The sequence below is a fragment of the Bombus vancouverensis genome, chromosome 2 (assembly GCF_051014615.1).
Source record: "Bombus vancouverensis nearcticus chromosome 2, iyBomVanc1_principal, whole genome shotgun sequence".
Classification (NCBI taxonomy): Eukaryota; Metazoa; Arthropoda; class Insecta; order Hymenoptera; family Apidae; genus Bombus; species Bombus vancouverensis.
In genome coordinates this window covers 7,435,250-7,462,515 of record NC_134912.1, presented here as the reverse complement: position 1 = coordinate 7,462,515, position 27,266 = coordinate 7,435,250, and the positions used below count along the sequence as shown (strand labels likewise).

At 35.1% G+C, this 27,266-nt stretch overlaps 3 protein-coding genes across 4 annotated transcripts; 2 read left to right on the top strand and 1 right to left on the bottom strand.

Moving 5' to 3' along the window:
* The first annotated feature begins 59 nt into the window (after positions 1 to 59).
* Positions 60 to 1,731, top strand: LOC117162171 (transmembrane protein 70 homolog, mitochondrial). The gene is made up of 3 exons (XM_076625681.1): positions 60 to 338; positions 542 to 901; positions 977 to 1,731. The coding sequence occupies exons 1-3, from the start codon at positions 231 to 233 to the stop codon at positions 1,223 to 1,225; spliced, it is 717 nt and encodes a 238-aa protein (XP_076481796.1). The 5' UTR covers positions 60 to 230; the 3' UTR covers positions 1,226 to 1,731.
* On the bottom strand, positions 1,223 to 27,266 carry LOC117162165 (uncharacterized). Of its 2 annotated transcripts, XM_033344037.2 has the most exons (8): positions 26,775 to 27,266; positions 24,994 to 25,191; positions 13,915 to 14,172; positions 5,843 to 5,976; positions 4,091 to 4,597; positions 2,772 to 3,833; positions 2,234 to 2,689; positions 1,223 to 1,995 (listed from the first exon to the last, which is right to left on the bottom strand). In XM_033344037.2, exons 1-8 carry the CDS (start codon positions 26,896 to 26,898, stop codon positions 1,816 to 1,818), a joined length of 2,919 nt encoding a protein of 972 aa, XP_033199928.2. In that variant the 5' UTR covers positions 26,899 to 27,266; the 3' UTR covers positions 1,223 to 1,815. The 2 variants fall into 2 exon arrangements, with proteins under 2 accessions (XP_033199928.2, XP_033199930.1); XM_033344039.2 differs by lacking the exons at positions 24,994 to 25,191; positions 26,775 to 27,266 and adding an exon at positions 14,636 to 14,769.
* On the top strand, positions 15,185 to 17,500 carry LOC117162170 (uncharacterized). The gene is made up of 2 exons (XM_033344047.2): positions 15,185 to 15,608; positions 16,774 to 17,500. Exons 1-2 carry the CDS (start codon positions 15,476 to 15,478, stop codon positions 17,418 to 17,420), a joined length of 780 nt encoding a protein of 259 aa, XP_033199938.1. The 5' UTR covers positions 15,185 to 15,475; the 3' UTR covers positions 17,421 to 17,500.

Below are 27,266 nucleotides of genomic sequence, written 5' to 3'. Positions count from 1 at the left end.
TGTATCGTATAGTTGACATTTGCTTCTAACTTTGTTGATGTTTCATAGTTTTACGTATTATATAATATTTTTTTTGTTTTCATTTGTTTCCTGCAAGTTGTTCGGAAAAAACTGAACACTCTATATATGAACAATTTGAAGCTTCTCTGTTCATGGCGATTTTATAACATTCCTATTGTATATTTGAATAATTTAAATAATCCAAAATAAACTGCAGTTAATTATTAACCATGGCTTTACTTTTGCGGAGTTGCATTTTAAACCAAAGGAAACTGTTCATGAAAGAAATTATTACATTTAAACGGACGTCTATGTATTATACATGCGGAAACGTCAAGGTTAGAAATTCTTTTTAAGAAGTATTTTATTTTTATGAAGTTATCAATGAATATATGTATATTATAAGCTTTATTCTAATTATTCTTTCACTCTATGTATATTTATAACCTTTTTGTATATTATTTCATGATTTATATGACATTTCAAAATACAAATTTTATTTTGTAAAGTAACACAGAAATATATATTTTTTATGTTACAGAAATTTATACCATGTTTGCAAGTAAGGCATGTTTCTGATAAACACAGTGAAAGGAACACTAGTGAAAGAGAAATGATATACAATGGAACATTAACAAATAAAGTCCGTAATATTAAAATGATATCCTTGTTATCATCAGTTGTATCAGTAATTTCTCAACCAATTATTTACATGAAGATTTTAGAAGAAGATAATGTAATAAGTGTAGGAACATTATTTGCACTATTGAATATACTTACTATAAGTAGTCCTCTTTTAATACATCTCTTAACAAAAAGATATGTAATTGAAATGTATTATTATCCTAACGAAGAGAAGTATACCGCCAAATTATATTCATTTTTTTGCAAAAGAAGAGAGGTATTTATGTCTCTTTAAACTTATTTATTACTTAATTAAGCTATTTTGTATAAAATTATGATTTGTATATTACAGATAACATTTACTCCAAATGATGTTATTGAACCTAAAACACAAATTACAGGGGCATTTACAACCTGTTTTGTAGGTGGTAAACCTTTGCTTTTTGATGAAAACAATTTTATAGATCCCAAACATTATAAAATTATTATGAAATATAACAAACCAATAGATTTTGAAGTAGAGCAATTACGTATTACTGCGATCAATCAACCACAAGATAAAAGAATAACAATGGGAAACAAAAATGAAGAACAGAAATAATTTGACAAGTATAGTTTCATTTATTACACGGCTTTTTAGTCTAAATTTTTATACATTATTTAAAAGCACTATATAAGTTGCTAGGTACAAAATATATACGTTATTACGTATATATTTACATTAATAACGTAATAAATATATACGTTATTACGAGAGACTGTATATTAAAAGATACAGTACCAAATTACTAACTTTTGAGATTGTACAGTTATTGAATTTGTAAAATATTGCAAATCATCCGATGATATAATTTTCATGTGTTCATCCTTTTAATTATATAATGCGTTAATAAAACATATTAAGTATTAAACATAAACAAAAATAATTTATATAATGTGGTACATAAATTTTGAAAAGTTAGTTAAAAATATAAATATAATGTAATACATAATCTAATTAGAGTCAAATGTTTTTTAAATATAGCCTCCTTGTGTAACAATAGTTTTAAGAGCAGTACAATGTAATTTGGTAACCGTGCAAGAACGGCAAATACATTATTAAAGAGATCACAGATTATAATTATGTATATCCTTCGAGATTATTTCAAAGGAATGAGCGAAACGTCTCGAGTCAATTGTTATCACTATACACTAAGCTGGGAGTAAATCGAAGTCATCTGAAACATGCACCATCGGAACATGAATATCTTCTATTTGTGGTGTTGCTTTGAATTCACATAATCCAACTTCCTTTAATTTCCATTCCCAATCCATTCTTTGTACAGCATGTAATGATTCCGCTTCATTATGATGCCTGAGTAACATTGCTTCCTAAAATAGTAATTTTTTCTTTAATTTTATCCTAACTTAGATAAATCAATATTTAATGGAACATTTATCAATGTATTACATCTTATTAAACTGATACTCATGGAAAAAAGATTATCAGTCGGTTTTTACGTAACATGAATTAATTTAACCTGAATAATTAAAGACAATATATATATTTATAGTTGTCTAATCTATATAATTCAGGTATAAATATTATAATAACCGCTATAATTTTTACCTTAATCTTCTCCCATTTATCATCTACATCTTGTAACCAACTCAAGAATAATCTACCATTGTATCTACTCCTTGCGTTTCTATCTTTCTCTTCTTGTTCTGGAGTAATAACATTATAAACTTCCTCATCCTTTAATATCGTACAAACAGAGAAGGGAAGGGATTGATTGGCTAGAGCTCTAGCAGCTCTGCCATGTACTCTAAGGATTTCTTGTTCTACCGACAAAACTAGTTTTTCTTTTTCAACAACATGCTGCATTCTAAGACGATATCTCTCTTTTTCTTGTTCAATATACAAGTCCTTCATAGCGCCTTGCAATCCAACCGGAGGATTAACGTTGGGCTCTTTATTTGCATTCCCAGCTAACACGTATGTACAACGATTCATTAAATAATCTTTAAACCCCTGAGGTGGTTTTGGTTGAACTGGAAAAAGGCCTTTTCTCCTTCGTTCAATCTAAAAGAGAGAAAATGTACTTACGATATATTTTTTATAAAAAGAATTGTTGAAATATATTAAAAACGGCAAATATACGAACCTGTTTTCTAATGTTTAAAAACAATTGATAACAATTAGTAATTGGTTGGTCATGTGGATGAACTTCTGGACCCGTATTTGTTGCTTCAGATGCTTCATTAGAGGCAGCAGTAGCAGCTTGTTGTGCTTCTTTATTAGGTTTCATTTTTCTTTTTCTAGGATGAAGTTCAACCGGTGGTGCCGGGGTGCCTACATTTGACGTCGTCGATGAGGTAGTAGTAGAAGTATTTTCAGAATTTTCGGTACCGCTATCTTTTTGACATTTTCCACTAATTTCGTTGTTTTTCTCGGATTTTTCTGTCATAATGTTTGTTTTCGAAGTCGTGCCGCAATTTGAGACTTCCGTTGAGGTATTTTTATTCGATTCAGAACCAGGAGTTTCAGGTGTTGGTGAATGATGCCTCTGTTGTGGTGATGAATTATTGGAACGATCCGTCGAAGTAGTTACTGGTAATGGAGACGAGTTCGAATAACTTCCATTTCCTGAAGAAGAGGAGGTTTCTTTCAAGGTTGCTGATCCATTACTCCCATTACCGGATCTATGTGAACTTCTCAACACTCTTTGGTGATGCGTTGATCTTTCTTCTCCGTGTAAGGCACCACTGAAATCTTTCTTATCCTCATTTTTTGTATTATTTCCGCTTTCTGTAGGACTCGTTGTTCCACTAGTGGATTGACTCTGTTCTTTATCCGTTGAATCATTACTGTTAGAACTGGCAACTACATAGGGCAACTGATGACTCCTATTAGATGTGCTCTTTCCGTTTCTATTGCCCTGCTCTTGCTCGGACGTAGTACTTTGTGGAATAACTATCTTCAAAGGTGGTACTTTAGGAGCTGAATTGGAATCTGATCCTTTAGACCGATCGTCCTCACCATCGGATTCTGGAGGTGCTGGTGTTGTTGTTTTAGAGCTAATCGTTGAACCAGACGGATTAGAAGGCTTTGGACTACTTGCCATTGAAGAAGTACTTGGACTTTTCCTGTCCGTACTAATCGAAGTTGTGTTTTGATTGTTCTTGCTCGATGTTGCGCCAGATCCTTGTTTTCCCGACTTTGTACACTACAAAGAAAGGAAAAATACTAGTTTAATATTAATTTATTACTAATTACAGCATCATTAAACAATTATCTTAAAAAAAAGAAACGAATGTGCAGCATGCATATATTCCTCTTAGCATCATAAATTTTATTTTACACATTTTGTCGTACAGTAATCAATTTACGAATGATTTCAGTTTGTTCTCATTTATTTCTTCCGCCGATTATATAAATAGTTTAATTATATACTTTATAGCTAATAATACAAATAAAACAAACCTTTTCTCCAGTATTAGCGGAATTTCTACCAGTGCTTTGTCTTCCAGTGGTGGTGCCTTTTAAATTTTCTTTCGCAGGTTCTGAATCTTTTCGTTTCTTCCGACGAATCTCTTCGTCCTGTTCCTCCGCATTGTCGCTTTCAAACGCGCGCTTAGACGAAGGCGACGCTGAAACCGCAGGAGCATCATCGGTAGTAATCGATGCGGTCGCTGTTTCACCAGAAGATGTTGTCGCACTACCAGCAGTAGACACGTTGTTACCACTACTCTGACTCCCTTGATTGTTAGCAGACTTGTTACCATCTTTATCTTTCTCGGGATTAGGATTCGGCGACGAGCTTGCACCCCTAACTGGTGTTGGCTCTTTCGAACTTTTGAATTCATACACGTCGCCACTGTCACCGGTAGATGATGTGTTTCCAGAGGTACTGGAGCCCGAGACGGCATTCACGGTCCCTGACGAGACGTTTGACGACGTCTTCGACGAAGTTTCCATTTGACCTTGATTCTGTAAATGCATGTTTAAAAAATGATACAATTTCTTGACGCAATGCGCAAATCATACACATTCTTTATCGTTACTACAAATAACGTACAATTTGTAAAATACAAATACTTTTTTGCTTGTTAGCATTTTACACGTTATCGTATATTCCATTATTTCCAATGTAAGTATAATATTTATCGTCATACTTCTTAACAATGACCTCGGTACTGTTCGCTAATCGATGCGCATCTTTTAAACGTCATTCTTACAAACCCGTATTTAAACGAGTGGCAAAGTTAATTTGCGTTAAGTGTCAGCGAAAACTTAGAACATTAAGTAAAAAACATCACTAATATATTTATTGAGTACATCGGTTAGTGTTTTTCTTTTTATATACAATTCCTATTAACAAGTCTTAACTATGTACTATGTATTTTATACATCATCGAAGCTCCTGTGATTGCTTTGGTCAGTTAAATTGAATTAACGATTGTTTCTTAATGTCCCAGGTTCTCGTAAACATAAAAATTTAACGTTATTCGTAACGATCGTTCCAAACCACAGATTTTCATCGAAGAGACCTATCAAGTACTAAAGTACACACACACGCACACGAACACGCACACGCACACACACACACCAGCATATACAGGGTGTCCCAGTATTAATGATACAACCGACGAGAGGGTGATTCTATATGAAAAAATATATCGGAAATATAAGATAAATATTTTTCATTTGACGTTTTATTTTCGCGGAAAATCGACATTGAAAATTCGTTTAGCATATGTGAATCTGGCTAGTTACCGATTAGCTAGAAGTAAACAATCGGCAGAAGATTGTTCTAAATGTGAAAATGTGTAAAAAATTTGGGATACAATTTCTCGATTTAAGGTCTCATTTTCAATAAAATAAAGCTCAAACATATTCAGTTAAGAATTGGCCCGGTACGCACGTCTGATAAATTTTCAAATTTATGTGTCTCTGAAACAAAGAGTCTTATGAACAAATTTTATTCTACATCTTCGACTCGTTTTCACAGATACAATAACTCCTATCGATTATTTACTTCTGTCTAATCCGATTCAATCAGCCAAGTTCAACTATACTCGATAAATCTACAAACTCGTTTTAAACGAAGCGTTATATCTTATTCTATATTTTCTATTTGTATTCCCGCATATATATAGAATCAATCACCTTGTTGCCGATTACCATCAATAGCGGGACACCCCGGTACATATTCACGTATGTACATATGTATACCTGTGCGTTTATGCCGCCTTGACGGGAGTTAGTAGCACCCCCTCCTTTCTTTTCATCCCTCGCTCCTCGCACCTGGTTGAGCCGAAGCGTCACCCTCGGCGAGCTTCCAGACTGCCCGGTTCCCGATCTATCGACTGTGGATAAAAGAAAATGCCGGTTAATTGCAAGAACAACGACGAAATAGCAGGGGAATGAGTTTCCACGAAACCAGTATTCCTCTGGCATCGAGGGAGAGGGAGAGATGGAGGATGGTTGAAGTTGAAGGAACCGAGAAAAGAGAGAAAAAGAAATTGATAGAAAGAAGAGGACGAAATAGAAGGTAAGTGAAAAGGAGAGGAGGAAACCATTCGAAAGAAAGAAGGACAAAGATGGTAAGAGATCCAGAGAGGAATGAGCCGCTGCTTGCTATCATTGAGGGTACGGCCGTTAATCACAGGGACCCCCGGGAGAACGAGTTCCTCGAGGAGAGTGAGGGGCATCCCGATCCGCGATCGATTCATTAGTGGCCTTTAACCGAACGATCGCGTTACAGGAAGGCATGCCATATTAAACCTTTTATTCGCTTGGTTGCGGTACGCGATCAGTACAATAAGCGAAATTTATCGACCGATGGAATCGAGATTAATCTTTCGAGTATTTTATTTTCGAAATTTCTGTCGTGTTGTAGTAATCAGTTATTTATATATTCATTATTTATTTTAGTTAATTGATTAATTGTACATCGCCTTATATATTTTATATATTTTGCCCTGGAAGTCGAAATAATTTAAAATACCGTAACATTTAATTTTTGCGAAATATTACATCATATTTGCGCATCTTTTTTTTAATAATGTTACTCGGGTCGTTCGTGTTGTTGAACATTTTGCAGTTCACGAAATGTACCTTATCTTTATCTTATTTATCATTCTAAAAAAGTAGTAACGTAACTGATAAAATTGATCAATGGCTGTCATCGTGACAGTCAACGTGTTAATTATTTTGTTCCTATAAATTAGTTGTTCAGAAATCTCACTCTTGTATGTACATGAACGTGTATTACGCATATCAATATTTACAAAAGCATTTTACAGAGCAAGAACAATTTATCATCGAGTAGGATAATTTTCGGACTTTTGCACGATTTGATGGTGAAGGTTAGATCGTTAGAAGTCGGTAAAGTTTAGCGATCGGACTATCTCAGTTAGAGAGTCAAAGGCCAGAATACCTCGATTAAGTGGCAAACGCAAATGGAATACTAAAATTATAGTGTACGTGACAAGCGTACGTTCATTAGGTGTACGAAAGGATCCATCGCGAGATACAATTACGTTCGCCAACATAATCGTATTTTAACGGGCGGAATTGGCCCGAGAGATTCGCGAGCCGAGCGGGAAAACGGATTCCGTGGCGTAGCAATAATACGAGGCTTGTCCCGGTGATTTCATGGAACGCTTGTTTCGAGAGATTCTAGGATACCGTGCAATGTTGAAAGCGATGCTGACGCAAGCACTGCTCTCGATCAATATATAATTAAATCTACGAGTTAACGCGAACGTCACTCTATAATTGCAGAATTCAGGATCAATACCTATGCCGAATTGCATGAAAACGTTGCACGTTTAATATCGATTCCACTCTAAGATAATCTCTAAATAGCATCGTACTTTTATTAAGATCTCTTTCGTTTGGTCATTGATCGTAGTTCCCCCTCCCATCTGCACCATGTTCCTTCCTCTCTCTCTCTCTCTCTCTCTCTCTCTCTCCCTCTCCCTCTCTCGCTCTTTCGGAAGAGGGAATTGTGCCAATGAAACTTGGCGCTTGCGAATAGTGTATCCCAAAATACACCAACTTCGCTAGTCAATGAATTCGTAGTTGTTCGCCGCCTCTTACAACGCTGACGATTCACGGAAATGATTTCACCGTATACAGATGCCTTGATGCTTTTTAATTACTTTAGAAAATTCCGTTCGACTTGATCGCATCGGCCGAAAAGAGTATTCTGATTCGTTTTTAAACCGTTTAGTAGATCGGAAGACGAAGGTCTTGCGACCACTTACGGTGAAATAAAAAATATGAATTTAAAATGGAAATTACTTTGTTTATTATTGCGCGTTGGAAGAATTCTATACATAAGTATACAAATAAAGATTGTTTTGCTTATTGTTACGTATAGAGGGAATTCTATACGTTACTTTTATAACGCATGCCCAGTAAAGATGCCTTGAAAATTGAAAGTTGTAACAATCTTTAGCCCGAGTAATTAAAAAAAAGCCTTAAAGTATTATGTTTCACATGAATTATCGCGTGATGTTCCGCCACTGGAATCTACAAACAATACCCTCGAATCACAGTAGGCACATAGTGACGCTTCACATTAGTCGATGCTCCTTTTAATCGATCGAAATTGAAACAAATATGTTTATCGCTAGTGTCGCGGCTACGCACGTAGCACAATGTTAGGTTGTTGCATAAATATAGCGGGATTGTAAATTAAACCATTAGTCAGCGACATCGATTGATAATAACCGCACCCAAAACCCTACCCATCTTATAGAAGACCTTCAATTTTAGACTGCAAAAATCATCTGCGTATTGATATATAAAATTTCCTTATACTGAGTTCTCCTTTCGTTAGGATAGGCGTTTTGAAGAATATGTTCGGGATTTGAAGTGGTCGTCCGTTTATTACTCGGACAACAAATCTACCTTTTTTGGGAAAGTCCGAATTACCTACTTCCCAAAGCTGTAAATCTTACAATGCGGACCTCATTAAGAGGTTAAAACACACCCTAAGTGCCCGATGGTAAGGTAAAAGGTAAACAGGTGGCAATAGCAGAGGATATGCGCCCACGAGAGTACACAATTAAATCATGGAAAACCCAGGGACGAAAAATCAGTACATAAGGACGAAACGAAGTTTCTGGTGGCAGTATCCACAACATCTTACAACAGTCTTCATGAGAACGTTAATCTCTTCTTGTATACTAAAAAGTGCAAATAAATAACCAAACCATACTACTACTTGATATATTTAATTTATCTACACCTTGAGCGTTAATGTCGTTCAAGGTTCGCGATATTAACCGATCTATTACAATCTGACTGATTGCCTGTTAGTTGAGAATTCGCAACATATTGGTCCTTCGAGCCGGATTAATGAGGTCCGCGTCGTAAGGTTTACAACTTGGGGAAGTAGGCAATTCGAACTTTCCCAAAACAGGTATATGTGTTGTCCGAGTCATAAACGGACAGCCATTCCAAATCCCAAACAGAATATTATAAAAAATTGTTTAAAGATTATAAAGACTCATAAATCTGAATTTTTGACGATAGATACACATATTTATAAATAAATAGGATAAGTAAACTAATTATAACAATTAAACTAAATGAATAACTTTTATATGAAACTAATAACACTTAATGTGCGCTTTAACGAACTTATTATTCGACCTAATAAAATCTATGCATCGTATGAAAAATAGCAAATTGTGCAATTTCAGAATCTGTTTTCCAGATTGCGTGCTATATATATACAATCTTTCTAGATACATTACAAAAGGAGAAGTAATTCTGAATTAATGCAATACGATTCTAAATGAAATCTCGGACTTTTTATCTCCACCGTATGTTGCGAATTACTGTTTTCACTCTCGAAACATGTAAACTTTAACACCTGACCGATTTTATGACCTCCCTATATCTCTCTCAAAGGCATTACATATTTATGGAACTTTCTTACCGAGAAACGACGATAAGCAAATATCACAGTGTATCCGACGTACGTGCTTCTCGGAATGCAACGTATATTATTTCATAGTGTGTATGTACATATGTACACATATACGCTCCGCCCTCCCACTTCCTGCGCGATAGAAGAAATCTGTCTTCAAGGGAGTGAATCATTAATACGTTAAAAAAGCTATCGAGCGAGACGATTTATCAATCACGTCGTACTAATCGAGATGATTATATTTCACGATTCGCTAAATACATGTATTATGTAAATATCACGCGCTCAAAATAACATGTAAATTTCCATAAAACGTAATCACGCGCAAGAGAAGTTAACTATAATATTGACGTTCGACAGATCAAATATTGAAAATCGATGAGATAGCTGAAAAGATAAGATTTATAAAATACACGCGGAATTGTTTTATATATCGTTGAAGGAATATACTAGAAGTCGTTTATTCTGTTCGCTTTCGTTCCTGACCTTGCAAAACACAAATCGAGAGTTAGTTTTTATCCGACGAATGAAGATATCATACCCTTTTTGACCGATAACGAAACGCGTTTTATCGGATATTGTTTGCAGGAGAAGTTCATTAACTTGTAGCAACAAAGATAATTGTACAATCGATGACAATTATCTTTTGACATACCACACAAATCATTGCATTAAAATTATATATAATACTTCACATATACATATATATACATATATACATACATATACATATATAATACACAAAATACATATATAATACTTCAATTAATTCAATTAAACGTAAACGTCTTGCATAAGTATATAACATGGTTTCTATCTTTCTGCTTTAAAAAAACAAATATATATACGTAAAAATGTATGTACATATTATCGTTCTTGAAAACATTATTATACCGCGATTAAAACAAGATTTGCAGATGAACAGTTCGTAATGGCCGATCGACTAGTGAAGTACTGATCTAAATCCAATTATCGATCAGCTCAATGACAAAATGTTACAACGAGAATCAAGGTCAACCGAGATACTGCTCTGTAAAATGTCGTTGTTTCCTCCTACGGACTATCTGTCAGTTCCTATTGCGAAAGATTAGCATATCGTTAAGCTGAAGTTTAAAAGATTTCAGCTACATTGAAAGCGAGCGTAGCGAACATGCTATATCATGTTTCCAACATGTTCCGCGAAATGAACGAGACAAACTACGCAACCGGTTTTGTTCCTCGCTATGCACGTACGTTTAATTGTCGCGGTTAAACATTTCCTAGTCTTCGATTTGACTTTGTTAACGACCAATAAACTGCGAAGACTGCGATATTGACACGATTTTTGCGTTAACGGTTTCGACGTAGAAGCCTGCAATATTAATCACAAGTATAAATCATCTAGATCAGAAATTTTCAACCAGTATGCCGCGGAAATACTTAAAACCATGTGATAAGTTAATTACATTTATTATTATGCATTTAGTCACTTACACTGTCAAATAAATAAGTGATAACAACCAGTGCAACAAAATCTATTCGGTGTAAATGCCCTTACTTGTACCAAACATAATTTTGGAAAAGATTGAAAATCACCGATTTAGACACCTGTATCTTATCCGGAATTGTTCAAAATAATAATTCAACTCCTGACTTTAGAAGAAAAAGATAAAGAAACAAAAAGGTATGCGATATTGACACGATTTTTACGTTAGCCACGGTTTCAACATAGATGACCACAATATTGAATTATCAATTGTGAATATAAATCATTTAGACTTCTGAATCTTAAAATGTATACTTGTACCAAAATCATTCAACACAAAAATTCGGTTTCCGATTACAGAATTAAAAGACAAACGAGACGTAAATAACCCAAGGTAGCTTGTTAGAAAATGGTGCGCTGTTGCAATAACTGCAACACAGACCCCTTTCGGAGGTACGATCACCCTAGTGGTGTCGATGGACGCAGCCCGCGAGCGCAAACGTGTCCAATGTACTTGCCAGTCAGCATGCTCGCTCGCTCGCTCGCTCGCGCGCTCTCTCTCTCTCTCTCTCTCGCACCTTCTCCCTCTTTTTCTCCCCCTTCTCTCACCTCGTACAAGTCTGCCTTTGTCCCTCTCTCGTTCGACAGCAAAGAGAACAGCAGCGAAGAGATGTATTCCAAGGTTCAGCACTCCTGGTTCGCGACTGACGCTTCTTTCTAGGTTGATATCGAATGTCGTCGGTAAACGGGACGTCGACTCGATGGAACGACGCACGTTAAGAGAGTAGAAACACGCGCTAAGCCACGTGGTCGACGGTACTTGCTGGTAACGGTACTTTTGGATCAAACGATGGCAGCCAGAGTGTTTCGAACGTGTACAAACGTAACCACGAGCGCATACCTGCTCCCGCGACGGACCACCAACTAATACGGCTCCTGACGATACAATGATTCTCGATTGATAATCGCAGAATAATATAATGGGCAAAAAAGGACAATGTGACGATCGAGCGTAGAATACAAAAAGTATACAGGCCGACGAGAAGTTCAGTAACCGTCGAAGCAGCGTGTGTACACTACTGCCACTCGTACGGCTCCCACACAACGCGCTAGAGCGAAGACACTGACGATGAGAGAGCTAAGAGAGAGAGGAACCGGCTCGCGACTGTGTCGCCGCGTCTCCGTCTCGACCAACTTCTACCAGGCGCGGCACTGCATCGCGCGCACGATACCGACGCGTCACTACTGGGGAATGTCACGTCTAATTAAGTGCTGTTTCTGCATCGCCCGCTATTATTACCGATCGGTAGTGATTGCACGCTCACGCGTGTCCATAAGCTATACGAGCGATACACATTGTACGCGCACGCGCGTATAGATAGGTTACGATCGTATTAAATATTTATCATGCGCTTATGTGTGATGAAAAGAATAATCTTGCTAATTGCCACGATCTTGTATGTGTTTCACAATGCACCGAGTACATATTGCATCCGATAGGACAATTTTTCATGATACTCTGATGTTATGGTAACAGAGATAAATGGAAAATTTTTCTGTTTTGTAGTTCTATCTTCAGTTTTTGAATAATTTGTATAATAATACAGGATGCAAAATGATTTGTCTACTTTCTTTATTTTTCCGGCTATGAATTCAGTTTCGCAGTTGAAAATATTTATTAGGAATTTAAATAATATTCTTATATGAAAATTTTCTGAAGGTTGTTTTATGAAAAAAGAAAACATATATAAACAAAATAAAGATTATTTTTGCATCATCTTTTTAAATGTATCTATTCTATATGTAATTATCAACTTCAATATACATATAATATAAGATTGTTGTAACGTGTGGTTTTTAACTATGTTTTCTTTTTTTTTATGTCTTTATTACATTTATCAAAAAGAAACTTGTTAAGAGCTATGTCGGTAAAGTCGGTTTTTATTATATCGGTAAAACGATACAGCAAAATGCATTAGTAGTTATCAATAAATAAATATTAGTAAGTATGAACACATGAAATCTTTTCTTAACTTTAACATATCTTTTTAATTAATCGTTTTATTTTTTAGTATAAAGAATAAAGATAAAGAATATAAAAACATTTTATTAATTGTATTAATTACATTGTTAGATAATGAAAATGACTTTTGTGAATTTATTTAAAATTATCATTTTAAAGCATTCCAAATAATAATATTATCAACTAAAACATTATGTCGTCAAACATACATTACTGTGGATGTGATTACATATGTATTACTAATGTATACTTACATATGTATACTAATTGAATTTAAAATTATTTGCACATCTACTTTATATATTTAAAAAATATTCATTTTTTTCGATATATTCAATATAAAAGTACTTATGAGAGAACTTAGCATGCATGAAAAGATTGAATTCCATGTAAGAATTAAACTTCAATTTTAAAAAGTAGTAAAAAAATAATATCAGGGCCTTTTTGCATAATTAAACTGATATTATTTACAAAGTGTCATAAATAATAATTTGAATTATTGTCTTGTGTAAAGAAACTTAGTAATATAGAGTAAAATTCTACAAGTGATTGTACTAATTACAAGCCAGCTAATTGTTGTCCGACAACTTATCATTTATCAATTCACTAATATTATTAGCAATCTATAGATATTTATACAATATTATTTTTATGAATACAACTAAAGGAATGTAGTTTAAACAGAGAATAATATTAAACTTTAATAAGTTCACATAATTTTATATACTATATGCATTCTGTGCATTTTTTATCTAGATTTTTCATAAATACGTAAACATCTGTCTATCTAAGTACTTTAGTACACTATAATCTTAGTAAATTATTGTGCAAATAATATCAGTGCATAAGAAGATTGCATATAAACTCACCTTTATTTTGCGGTGGTGTCCTCCGCATCTCACAGGGGGCTCCACTGTCCTCAGCAACGTGCGGTGCAGCGGCTGGCGCACTTCCGGTCGTACGTTGCTGCTGTTGTTGAAATTGAGAATGGTGATCGTAAATCTGCAGTTGCTGTTGCTCTTGTTCTTGTTCCTTTGACGGCGCAGATGCGCTTGTTTCAGCCGGAGAGCATGGGCTATCAGGGGCAATTGCTGTACTTTCATCAGGTGAACTCACACCTGTAATATCTATAGTCACAAATAAAACAGAAATAAAAGCTTATGGGCGTGCTCTTCCAAAAATTGCTTCAAACATGTCAAATGTCTAGACGTCGATAAAATATAATACAGAATATAGGAATAATGTAACTGTGGTTCAAGGTAAACGTTTGGTAGAATGTACACAATAATTTCTAATATTTGGATTATTTGATCAACATTCTAAGGGAAGTAACATTTCTTTCTCCTTCTCCCTTCGTTCTATTAGAATAATATTTTCATTACATTTAAGGTCTACGTAGTTTGTCAACACGATATGGACAATTAGGACACTTGACAAATTAGCACAAATTTTCAGTCTCGATATATACACACACTCTCAACACTTCCCTAAGATATTTAATTAGTATCTTCACAATCTCGTGTGTACATGTCTAAACAAAATTCCGATTGCTCTACCACAGTACAGTTCTTATAACAACGCACAACACACCTGATTAAACAACAATTAATTGGCAAGAAATGACTCCTTTTTCGAGAGGAAAGGTTTCGAAAGATCCAACAAAAGTTTCGATGCTTCGAAATGTAACGGATGAGCTATCATCATTCTCAGTGTCTTCTAAAGCTTGATATTATAGGCAATGCTAAATCTTCTGTTTCAACTCATTCCCACAAATGCTTTTGACCGTACTGATATTTGATCACGTTCTTTTCTTTTTTTTTTTTTTTTTTTTTACAATAAACAGGTTCTTTCTCGATCTCCTTTTTTCTTGCAAGACCGATTGTCACGCCGATCTTGACGATTCAAAGGCGGTCAGGGCGACATCTGTCGGTCCGCCGGGGGAAAGTCCGTACGTGTACGTGCTCGACGTGCACGCGAACACGGCCCCTCGCGAACTAGAGGCCATGTTGCGTCGCTATGTCGACGATTGGCTCCGCCTTTCCCCGCGACCCCCCACCAACGGTGAGCCAAGAACGTTCTTTTTCGCCAATCGGACGCGGGCTGATCCCGCCAACGACACAGTCAGTCGTGCGCTCTACAAGACGGTGGTCACAGTCACCACTGCATAAAAGCATGTGGCTGTATTCGCTATGATATCTGTATACGAAGGCGGACACATCCTATAGCTATATCCTGTATCTGCACAAGTGTCGGTGGCAGCATTTCCTCACGTGCCGCTTCTGCGCTTCAGCGCTTAGCACACCAGTCATGAACGGAACCGTGCCGTAACCGTTCCGTGTCTGAACGGATAACATAAATTCACCTTGACATGCATTTATTTCAGGCAGAATCTTGCTAGTGGACGAACGTGTAATCTATCTATATTTTATAATGCACAACGAAAAATTAATAGAATTAGTCAGGTACTATAGTTTTTTATACAATCAGGAAGATAAAAGTTATAGTGATAATGATAAAAAGGATGCTGCCTGGAAAGAAATTGGAAAAATGCTAAATGAACCAGGTAGGTAACGTATAATCAGATTTTATTTTCCCTAGTGGAATGAATATTATCCACGTGTTCTTACATCTTAAGCTATGTATAGCGAGTGCGAGGCTGACTCGCGAGACTGCCTCGGGAAGAGTCAATGATTCGTTTAGATGCGTATGGAAGATTGAGACGACTTTATCGAAAGTGTAACTGCAGCATACTCTGCCTCGCTTGCTTGCCTCGCGTATTCTACGTTATTACATGAGGCAGCTATTGGTTGAGGCAGCCTCACGGGTCAGCCTCATACTGTCTGTACATAACTTTATAATTTGTTTTTTGTATGTAACTACTTAATATTTCCAAATTCATTGTTAAAGAAGTCCTTAAATGTATCTCTAATATAAGACGCTACAGAAGTATTACTAACACCTTGCAATGGAAGATTTTGCTAAGACGAAATTCTTCCTAAAGGTTCCGCAGCTGATAGTTGAAAATTGTGAGATGTAATATAGTTGTGTAGAATATAGGTCGTTGAGTAATAATTTTATCCGCATGTTCTGGACTTAATTGAATTTTTTCCTGGTATAGTTTGAATTTTTGCATTAAAATTCAGAAAATATTTTTCTGACACTCTTCTCGCTTGTGGATGCCGATAATTATAATGCTACTTAGCGGGATTATCGAGTTACGGTTTCGAATATTACGAGGCGCTTCGGTACATTATGTTTCTTATATATTTTTCTAATTTTGAATTACAAAATATTCCGCCATCGCTATTCTTTCCGTACGATCCGATATCAACTCATATAAATTTATAATTGGCATTTACTAAAGCTAATAAGATAATAGAAAATGCTTCTTTGCAATTAAAATGAACCCGCTGTTAGGTGATGTAACAATAATCATATGCTTTTCCCTTAAAGCATGAATATAATTAAGAAAATTCCGTTTTCCGAAATTCATCAGTTATTGTAAGCCACTTAACCTGACTGAGTATAGCGATATACTGTGGACAAAGGGTATTTAATTATTGCCTTGTAAACCTCAATTATATATGATAAATGAAACAGCAGTATGGCCTAATCGGTAATCGAAAATTATGAATCACTGGTCGCTAGAAATCTGGAAAACAGCATATATTTTAGCTCTAATTACTATGACACCTACGATAGTTGTTAATTTTCTTCAACTATTCTAGCTAAACATTGCAAAAAACAATGGAACAGTTTGCGAGATAGTTTTCGCAGATCACTAAGGAAAAGGAAAGATACAAAAAGCGGACAAGCCGCAAATAAAATTAGAAAATGGAGATACGAAGATGAAATGTCATTTTTAATTCCATATATGAAGGAAAGAGAAACTATTACCTCAGTACAAGTACACGTCAGTGACGAATCTAATGATGAACTGGATGACGTCAATACGACAGAAGACAATAGCAATTTAATAGAAAGATCATCATCTTCTAAAGTTAGCGACATACCAATAGAAACATTCAGAAGAAAGATGAAAAGAGAACCAGCAACAGCAGTATTAATGGATTATGCTTCAAGTAATACTAATAGGACCGTAAATGAAGAACAACAAACTATGGACGACATAGATTTATTTTTTAAAAGTATAGCGTTAACTGTTAAAAAACTATCACCATACAATCAAATAATAGCTAAAGCTCGCGTTTCCTCTGTGATATCCGAATTACAAATACAAGAACTTTCCAATACAAATCGCCAACATTTTTCATCAGAGTCACTAAATTCATCAGCCGTTTCAACACCCACACCGTCACCATGTACACTAGAGTCACTACAAACGATCACTCCACAGCAACCAACCAACACTTAAATAAATTCGATGCACATATATAGATAAATAATTTAATTTTTATATGCTTTTCATTAATAAAAAGATTTACCTCAAACATACTGCTTGCTTTTCTCTTGGACTTATACCTTCCTTGAAAGTTGTATTGTTTTTTTCGTGGAATTTTCTATTTTCCCTAAAAGAACATTTAAATCGTGCATAGACATTCTGATGTGTAGGAAGGTCTTTTCTTCATCATCCATTAACTGTTTGAATACTTTGCGAATTATTTATTTTAATAAGACAGAACATAAGTGTTACGAAGCTTTCAGACTGGGTTCACACAGAGGTATACATATGATAGATACTGAATAGACATATTCGTTTTGTTTATTTTGGCAATGATAGGTACTTTTCGTACGAAGGTGACAGATAAAACATTGAAACACATGGCGACATACATACGGTACGCAGCTCGCGATACGCATACTTCTGTGTGAAACCAGCCTTAGTGACCAGTGCAATAAATCAAGATGGCCGTGTGCGTCTTCTAAAAACAGGAGAAGGGTCGCCATCGACAAAAACAAACCTTTTAAAATCGTTGGATGAAATCAGCGATATTTACGATCGTTACGTCTGTAAAGCGTTCGAGAGATGAACAAATGAGATATGGGAAAGGAAGCAGGAAATAGGAAACAAAGTAAGTACAGACTGGTTGAAAAAGTGAAAACGTGATTCGGTAGAATGCCAAATTGCCATGAGGGCTGATGAGGGCGGACTCAGAGAGAAGACTGGCATGTTTGGTCGACGTGTGGCTTACTAGTGAATACGAGAGGGACGAGACATGCTCTTAGGGTATTTGCACACATGAAAAGCAACGTTTACTTTAAAGGCGATAGACTAGTATGATTGTCGTGACCGCTTTATTTTTTTTCTAGCATTTTTTTCTGATTAACTATCTCGAGTATCACGAACCACTTGCCTGTTTGCCAGATATGACAAAAATGGCAGGAAAGTCTAAGACAATAACATTTTTATAATATCGAGTTCCACCTCTTTTATCTCTTCCTTTCATGTTGTGGTTAGTATCAAGTATATATGTACGTAGTCTGGTAAATAGCCCGGTAAACGTTAATTGAATGATTTTGTGAAAAGTCAAATTTATCAATATTTCAGAGGATATACTATTTTTTAGGAGTATGTAAATGTTTTTCTAAATAGATCGCCCATGTAGAGGGATATATTGCAATTAATTGCAAGTTAAATTATTGCATATTATATTCTTTACCAATTTTCGTTTATTATATTTATATTCTTGTCTGCTACTCTAATTCTCTCTCTTTCTCCCTGTCCTCAATTATTTAAAAATATTAACACAAAACCGTGGGTACGGTTCTAATATAGTAGCAATTATGTAATAATATAAAATGAAAGATTACTAAAATTTTAACTAAACGTTCAATTAAGTATTACAAACACAAATTTTTCTAATAAATTATATTTTTTACACTTTTTACATATTGTAGTATATGTAGTACATATTGTTATAAAAAAAAATTTATGAAAAGAATAGATAAAGGAAAAATAAATAAGTAAAGAGCTAAAAAGGAATTAAAGGAAAGAATGTAATCTTATTATTAAATTCTAGAAGAATAATAACCAATAGAAGCGTCTCCAAGAATCTGTGTGTTCCATTTAGACAAAGGGAAAAAATGCGATGCTTTCAAGTAATTGATGTTCTCTCAGTGTATTCGCAAAAAGATTCGAATCTGAACGTCCTGTGAACTGTCATGTTAACTTGACTAGTGTACGATCCTTGTCGAGGAGTTGCGACATTCGTTGGTTTTCTTCCCGATCGATATCTCCGCCGTTAGAATAAAGCTGGCCATTTACGAGCAAAGATGGAACTCGTCGTGTTTCAAGATTCTAGACTTTTATTCTCGTTCCTTTCACACCGCGTGTTTCATTGGTAAAACACATTTCCTGTTTATCAACGGTCTGACATTCAACGAACGATAAAATGCTTTATCCCCACCATTCGTGAGAAACAGAAAACGCGAATAACTGAACAGTCGATGGCGTGCGAGGTAATAGAAGAAATCCTTGGACGATTAATATCGCGAGGAAAACGTTTTTCAAGGTTTCGCACTTGAAATTTTCAGCCGATGTGATCTTGCGATAAACACGAACGTGATAATTTCGATTATGCAAGGATCGTGCAATAGTTATACCGCGTTGTCTATGTTCGTTGATTAGAAATTTTTATATAGAATGACATTAAAGCAATGAAAGTATAGTACTACTCGTTTACCTGACATTAAACGCGCTTGAGATACCTGGCAATAAGGTATTAAATTCTATAGATTGATTCATTAGAAACATCTGCTTCGAAATTAGGAATTACTGCAGGTTAAACTGAATCGGTCAAGGCATACCAGATACTCAAATTATTTTCCTAATAACTATTATGGATCAGGGTACAAAATTCTTTCTCTCTTTCAAGTATTCAGATCCTTTTTGGGGTACATACATACACACATATATGGTGGGACATTGTGTGACTTTGGGATTAAGAATTCTAGGCATTAAGAAGGGGGAGGGGAGCACTATTATGTCGAATTTAGAATGCAATGAAACATACATTTTTCTATCATATATTAGGTAATTTGTAGTAATAATTAAAATATAATATAATAATATATGATATTATATATAATATTACTTTGAAGAATGAGAGGATGAGTGAGAGTTAAGTTATAAATGTTGTAAATAAAATCTATTGCTTGAACTTAATGTTGTATATAGTATATATATGCATGTATAATATATGTAATATTACATTATATAAATATAATATAATAAATAATTGTCATAAAAAGAAACTCAATATATTCGAAATGATTTTCGAAGTATGTATTTGGAATAAAATATTTCTGTTATTTCGATTAATTTCCAAGAAATGTAATCTTTTGCGGTCACTTTAAATGGTTCCATCCGTTCAGCGAGCACGTTAATTCCGAAAAAAGAAAAACAGGGAAATAGTTCGGGTTTCATTTTCATTTTCAACAACTTGTTAAATACATTCCTTATAACGGGACGATATTTATTCATATCAAACGAATGTTCCCATTCTAAAATTGTTTGCAGCAGACGAGAATAATCAGACATCTGATATTTCGCTATTCGAAATGTAGCGTGACGAAAAGATTTCATGTACATACTATCTCGACATACATAATTCGCGGATGTCTTAGAAAAGGTGTCACGTAGGCACAGATGGCGTCATTTTGTTTTCGTGAGAGAACACATATGGTTACCACCAGCGAAAATAAGTTCGGAACAGACGCGACGCGACGCGACGTCGCGATAAACAAGCCCGTCATTTCTTGAGTGGTATATCGGCTTTAAGACACGGGCGGCGCCCGATACCGCCTTCTCCTTCTCTGACCAGTCTGATGAAAACTGCATTCACTTTAATTACATTACTGACTGGAGATTCTACTTCAAAACTTTAGTCAATTTTACACGGCGACATAAATATCTCAAAAAAAAGAAAAAAAAAGAAAGGAAAGAAAAGAAAACAAAAAAGAGTAACAAATTCCACATTTCGTACCTGATATATACATAAAAGCATACATATAATAGAGATATACGGAAGACCGGATGCTGCTATACAAAATCGAAAGATCCGGATAAAAATCAGTTCTCGTAGCTCTATATATATACGTACATGTACATTTGTACATACATACATCTTCCTGGATATACACATGTTATAATATTTTTAACTAGTGTATTATTTTGACGTATCATTGACGTTTGTATGAATATCTTTTGCGTTTAGTACGTTGACCTTTTCAATAGGTTATTGTGTAAGCGAAAATGTCATTTGAACTTTTTAGCGTTAGATAGGATGTTTGTATATATGTATGAAGAAGTTACAGAAAATTATATACGAGTTTGCGAGGAATGAAGGTAGAACATACCAACAAAGGATGTTTCCGATGTATGCACGTGTATAGAGTTACAGAAAATTATATACGAGTTTGGTTCGAAATAAATGAATGACTATATTGAGTAGATATTGGTAGTGACTATATATAATCTTTGTATACGTGAGTCCAACGCCCACTGGTATTAAAGATTACTTCCTCAAGAATGCATGGCACGGCACAGCGGTACACCGAATCTTCAGCTTTAAAGCCGAGTTCGAAATTCTCTGTGGAAACATTGGATTTGTCGTCGGCATCGTCTCGCAGGTAAGCCAGGGCCGAACTTTCATTAAAAATGATCACCATTGTGAAAACACTTAAGGAAAGTGAATTGTTTCACAAAATGGTACAACTTCAGAAAATAGATTATAATATTCATGAAGATATTGAATCTTCTTATGATTTTCATCATTTTTTGCATATATTGTTGAGATTTAAGGAGAAAATTTACAATAAGAGCCAAAAAAAAAGAAATAAATGTAATACGATTTTATGATATTTCAAAAGAAAATGAATTCTATTTTATGATTTCGTTTATTATATCTGTTAAATGATTATTCTACTACTGGGTAAACGAAGTCATTTATTATTGTCGTTTCAAGCATTAACAACTAGATGATTCCCTATATATAGCTATATAACTTTTCTCGTCTGAAAAAGAACGAATTTCTTGTACATTATCTTGTAATTAAAAATCGTCCCATTATAAACATTATTTTAAATGTTCAGTTAATATTTACCAATATTCACTTAAAAAATTTATATTAAATATTGTAAAGAGAAATTGCATATTTTAATTAATTGAGAACAATCTGAGGGAGAACATCTTCCAGGGAGACATTCTTCAGTAGTTGTGCTACTAAAAATTGTTTTAAATAATTTTAACATTTAAAGGAAATATTCTTCAAGTCTTATCATCAACTTCAAAGTCATGCCATATATTGCGGTTCTTATGTCAAATAATCTTCCTAATATTACCAAAAGAAAAAGAGAGGGCAAAAACAGGGGGCAAAAAGAGAGAGAATGAGAGAGAACGTGGTACATTTGATATTAAAACAAAAAGCTATATGTAGCATTATTATTATAAAATTGAGAATTATATACGCAATATTTGTCCTACCTTAAACATTCAGATATTTTTAATATATAGGTTCTGGTACTAAAACTAATCAATTTTCAGGAACTATAATCAAATCAACTATCGGGTAGCTTGTATCATTTTCTAACACAAAACTACAATATTCGTCATCAATACAAAAAATACTAATAAAGTCAGTTATCGAATACTTTCTTCCAATATTATACATTCGGAAAATATGATTTAGCGTCTAATACAATTCCACCCTTAAATATTGTCTAAAATATAAACGCCGAAAATCCCAGACCTATAGCAATCGGAGATGAAAAATTATGTGGAACAGTGCGGCCCTGTCTCGAGTATTGATCTGTACGAGAGTTGTCTGCCGCCCCTCCCAAGCCCAACGCTGGATGTTTCATCCCTCCGCAACCCCTGAACAACAAGGATGTCGTGCACCTGTGACTACAGTGTTGGTGAATACCCTATTACATATATATAGGTATCTTACGCCGAGGAGACATTGTCTTCGCACGGTAGGTATTAGGTACACGTAAGTACATGTGAGCTTACGACTTGACTCACCATTCGCTCTCCACTTCCACTATAACATTATGATATTCTACGGCCTACGGCATCATTCAAATTCGACCTTCGCGTTATGGAATAGTTTCAATTTTGTCGGAGATTGGAGCCCACTTATGCAACCACGCAAGATACGCTAAAAGGGAAAGTGACCAACGGAGTTATTCCTAATGCCGAATCCACACTTGCTAGGACTGTACACAAACAGGTCAGGCGTTTATTTACCAAATCGCTTAATTCCACAAAACAAAAAGTAAAGAAAATCGATAAAATTATAAAAGATAAGCATAACATAATCACAAGTACTTTGACACTAAAATTTCAAAAATTGTTTATAGTGAGGTTAACCATTTTGGCCTGTGAACGACTCAATTCGCGAGCTGCTCGCAGACTGTTCGTTAAATGGAGGCAACGTTGTAATGATCTTGAAGCTCGTGAGCAGGATATAAGCAGATCTTTCGCAAATAAGCCCTTTAATATATGTATTGCTTTCTAAACGGTATTCGCTGCTCGTTGATGAGTTCGTTGCTCGCAAAAGTTTCCACAGTGCCTGCGGAACCGTTGTGTGAATCTAGCACCAGCTGCGTGCTGTTCGTCTTGCGTATTATTTGAAGGGGCATCGTATCAATGGTTGCTCGTATCAATGCAGTTTTTTTAAATATTTCTTTCCCCATTTTTTTTTTTTTTTAGTTAATTTGTACACCTGATCAACTAAAATATGATGCTGATTGGCGATTACTGTTTTGTGACGTGAACACATCTAGTATATAAAACATTTAATAACCAGAATATCTTTTTATCTACTTGCCTTATTTCGGTATTGAAATGCATTATATTTAACTGCTATAAATAGCAAAAATTAATACGTTTTAAAGCCTTCACGATTTCTTAATTAAAGTTTGCGCTTCACCCTCGTGTTAAATTTTTATAATCGCATGAAACTATGTTTATATGGTAAAACAAAATTTCATATTAATATATGATCAATCATGAATATTAAAATAAGTACAACGATGGGAAAATATTTTATATATGCATTATGATTCAAAACAATTAATTAAAAAAATGAAAAATGGAAAGAAGAAGCTGAAAAAACTTGTTAGTTATGCCTTGTAAGTAGCTTGTTCCATCTGTTTCTTCGACCTTAAAGGGTAATGGGACGAAACGGGACAGAGAAAGGGTAGCCGAGCAACGAAGGTGGATTGTATATGAATGAACCCGGACCCGCTGACTTCCTGCGTTTAGGAAGGTCGTGCACCGTCGCTTTCATTTATTGACGAGAATCTCTACTCTACTCTCTACTATACACAAGAACGAACGGAGGTGACCGACCCCGACAATGTTGTCTTTCGTTTAAAAGAAAACTTTCTGGCTTCTATCACGCTATAATTATGTACTGTGTATGGAAGAGATAAAGTGAGAGATATAGTTATAGAATCGGTAAAGTGTTAATGTTAAAGTTTACATGTTTAAGAGCTAAAACAACTATTTTAGACATATAAGGGGAAATAAGAAGCTTGGATTCTCATTTAGAACCATATGGCGTCAATTCAGAATCGTTCTTTCCTTTCTGATATACATAAAAAAGCTAATTAGGGGTTCTAGATACGGATTCTAAAAATATACAATTTACTATTTTTCGTATAACATATATATATTAAAAAATATAGATATACCAATTAACGATTGATTTTTACTTACTGCGTCTCTTTTAAATAGTAAACATAAGTACATCGTATTACGGGATATATCAAAGAAAAAGCTAATTGCTATTCATTGACGTTAGAAATAATAATACAAGCATCAAGAAATACGGTTATAAGTTATAACGATTACTATAGGGTTTATGTTTGAAATTGCTATGAACGAAAATGGGATGATATGGGATTATATGTCTATAAATAAAATAGAATAAAATAAAATAAAAGTGGGGTGAAAAACAAAAAAACTGTAGTTTACTTACCATTTCCTTCCTTAGCATTGATATCATAACCATTCACGAGCATCTGCCGCACTCGAAAATCTTCTTTACGATTGATAGACGCCTGAACTGCCGATTCCCCATTTTTGCTCGTCCAGCGGCCCTTTGATCCTCGCTGTTGCAATGATGATGACCTTGAAGTAGTATTTGATGCAGTTGTGTTCTCTGTTCGATTTCCGCCTGAAAACAAATAGATGAGTTAGATCTTTTATGAATCATCATTTGCTAAATCATGTAACGCGAAACAAACACGCAAAACTCTTGCTTGTAAATTATACAAGGTGGTTGGTAACTGGTGGTACAAGCGGAAAGGGGGTGATTCTACGCGAAAAAAGAAGTCGAAAATATAGAATAAAAATTTTTTTTTTTTTAATTTTTCCATCGAGACAACGATCTACGGTGAGATCCGTTATAACGGGACATGATAAAGTGCACGCGTACAGAGCGAAAATCCAAAGTCAATTTTCTCGAAAACAGAGCCTCGAACGAAAAATTTTTATTCTATATTTTCGACTTCTTTTTTCACGTAGAATCATCCCCTTTCCGCTTGTACCACCAGTTACCAACCACCATGTATAATAACCAATAGAAAAAAACATACATTGCAATTTAATTATTATAACGTTACCTTGGGTGTTCGTCTATTTACTTGAAAAAAATATTGAATATATTATTAAGTGTCCCTTCAATATATAAAGAAAAATAAATATTATTAAATATTAATAAATATTATTAATAAATAAATATTAAATGTTATAAAATTCGGATATGTAAACTGGAAAATGCCAAATACGTACAAAGTAATAGAATTGATCAGCTACGTTATATATACACTTTCTTTCTGTTTTTTATTAAAAACGAGTTTTAGCCTCTCGTAAGTCTATAGGCCGTAACAATTACTGTTAAATGTACAATCATTTAACAAATATACAAAAATAGTGTGCTTAGAATTAAAAGTTTAAATGAATTACATTATTTCTAATACTTAATCTTAAATCTAGCGTTTAATCTTCGGTCATTTGAATTCACTCTTAGTTACGGTTTTACATATTACAGTCGCGTAGTTACATTACCTATATGAATATTGTAGTTGCAACAAGTTACCGGCAATCGGTGTTGCTGTCAGGTCATTTCTCTTATGGCGGGAACTCGAGCGCACGTCAATTATTTACATTAACATAACCCTCTCTCTTTCCTTTGTTAAAATTGGAAGGCGCTATTTGCCGCAGCAGAACCGCGGGAACTTGACTAACATAAAATTACGTGGTTGGCAGGCCTGAATGGAAAGTACAGGCGGGCAAAACTCGTTCGCGCGAAGTAACTAGCCCCGATTTCGCATTGCAGTTTGTTTCGATAAAATGAGCAATACACAGCAGAAAACTAGGTGCCTATCGGGAGGTACAAAACTGCGTAGTTCGCGCGAGTGTTACTTATCAGTGTACCAATAAAGAAATAAACACGTAAACTCGCGATCAAACAAGTAATCCAGCTGTCAAGTACATTCTTCGACTAACCTATGTACAAAGTAACGTAAAGTTACGTTGTGGTGAATTTTATTGTCAACTAAGTACATCTGTGTAAACATAAAAAGAAATAAAAAATAACTCGTCCGAACGCATGAAAGATGTTCAGCGTAAAAGGTGTATATGCATGGTGGATCACATGGAGCATTATTGTTTGACCATCGACAATGTGTTATGTATTTCATCAGAGTATTAAATTGTGCATGTGCTTGTGTTTGATAATGTGTTCCTTCTTCTCACCTGATGCTATTTCCTGGGAGGTCATTTGAAGAAGAAGCGCGAGCTGTTGTCGCTCGGACATCCGCGCTGGGTAACCGCGGAAACGACTGTTACCGCCTGCGGGCATTCCGTCTTCATAACTCATGTAACTTGAACACGAAAACGCACGTGGAGGATTTCGGTGAGCTCTCGAAAGAAAGGATACCACTGAGGAACGGACAGGCGTCTTTGTTTTCTAGACTTGCGGTGGTTTGTCACGAGCAGAGATAACCTAAAATCGCACAGTCGGTTCACGCCATTTTGACCTACCGAGCGCGCACAGATACGTGAATCGACAGTCACGCGACACGTACGCAACCACACGCGCCAAAACTGTTTTCATTCGACGAACACTGTGAATTGTCGCTTGTGATTTATGCACTGTTGTTTCCCGGGCCGATGGTTTGATTTCACGACGCGGCATGTGTGTGCGTGCTTCTTTCGAAAACGAGATTCGCGACACACTACTCGGAA

Excerpts from the sequence above, each read along its gene's own strand:
- LOC117162171 (XM_076625681.1), top strand. The coding sequence starts at position 231 with ATGGCTTTACTTTTGCGGAGTTGCATTTTAAACCAAAGGAAACTGTTC. Across the intron at positions 339-541 it reads ATACATGCGGAAACGTCAAG|AAATTTATACCATGTTTGCA; the intron begins GTTAGAAATTCT and ends TTTATGTTACAG. Across the intron at positions 902-976 it reads TTTTTTGCAAAAGAAGAGAG|ATAACATTTACTCCAAATGA; the intron begins GTATTTATGTCT and ends TGTATATTACAG.
- LOC117162170 (XM_033344047.2), top strand. The coding sequence starts at position 15,476 with ATGCACAACGAAAAATTAATAGAATTAGTCAGGTACTATAGTTTTTTA. Across the intron at positions 15,609-16,773 it reads AAAAATGCTAAATGAACCAG|CTAAACATTGCAAAAAACAA; the intron begins GTAGGTAACGTA and ends CAACTATTCTAG.
- LOC117162165 (XM_033344037.2), bottom strand. The coding sequence starts at position 26,898 with ATGAGTTATGAAGACGGAATGCCCGCAGGCGGTAACAGTCGTTTCCGC. Across the intron at positions 14,173-24,993 it reads CAATGCTAAGGAAGGAAATG|ATATTACAGGTGTGAGTTCA; the intron begins GTAAGTAAACTA and ends TTGTGACTATAG. Across the intron at positions 1,996-2,233 it reads ATAAATGGGAGAAGATTAAG|GAAGCAATGTTACTCAGGCA; the intron begins GTAAAAATTATA and ends TTACTATTTTAG.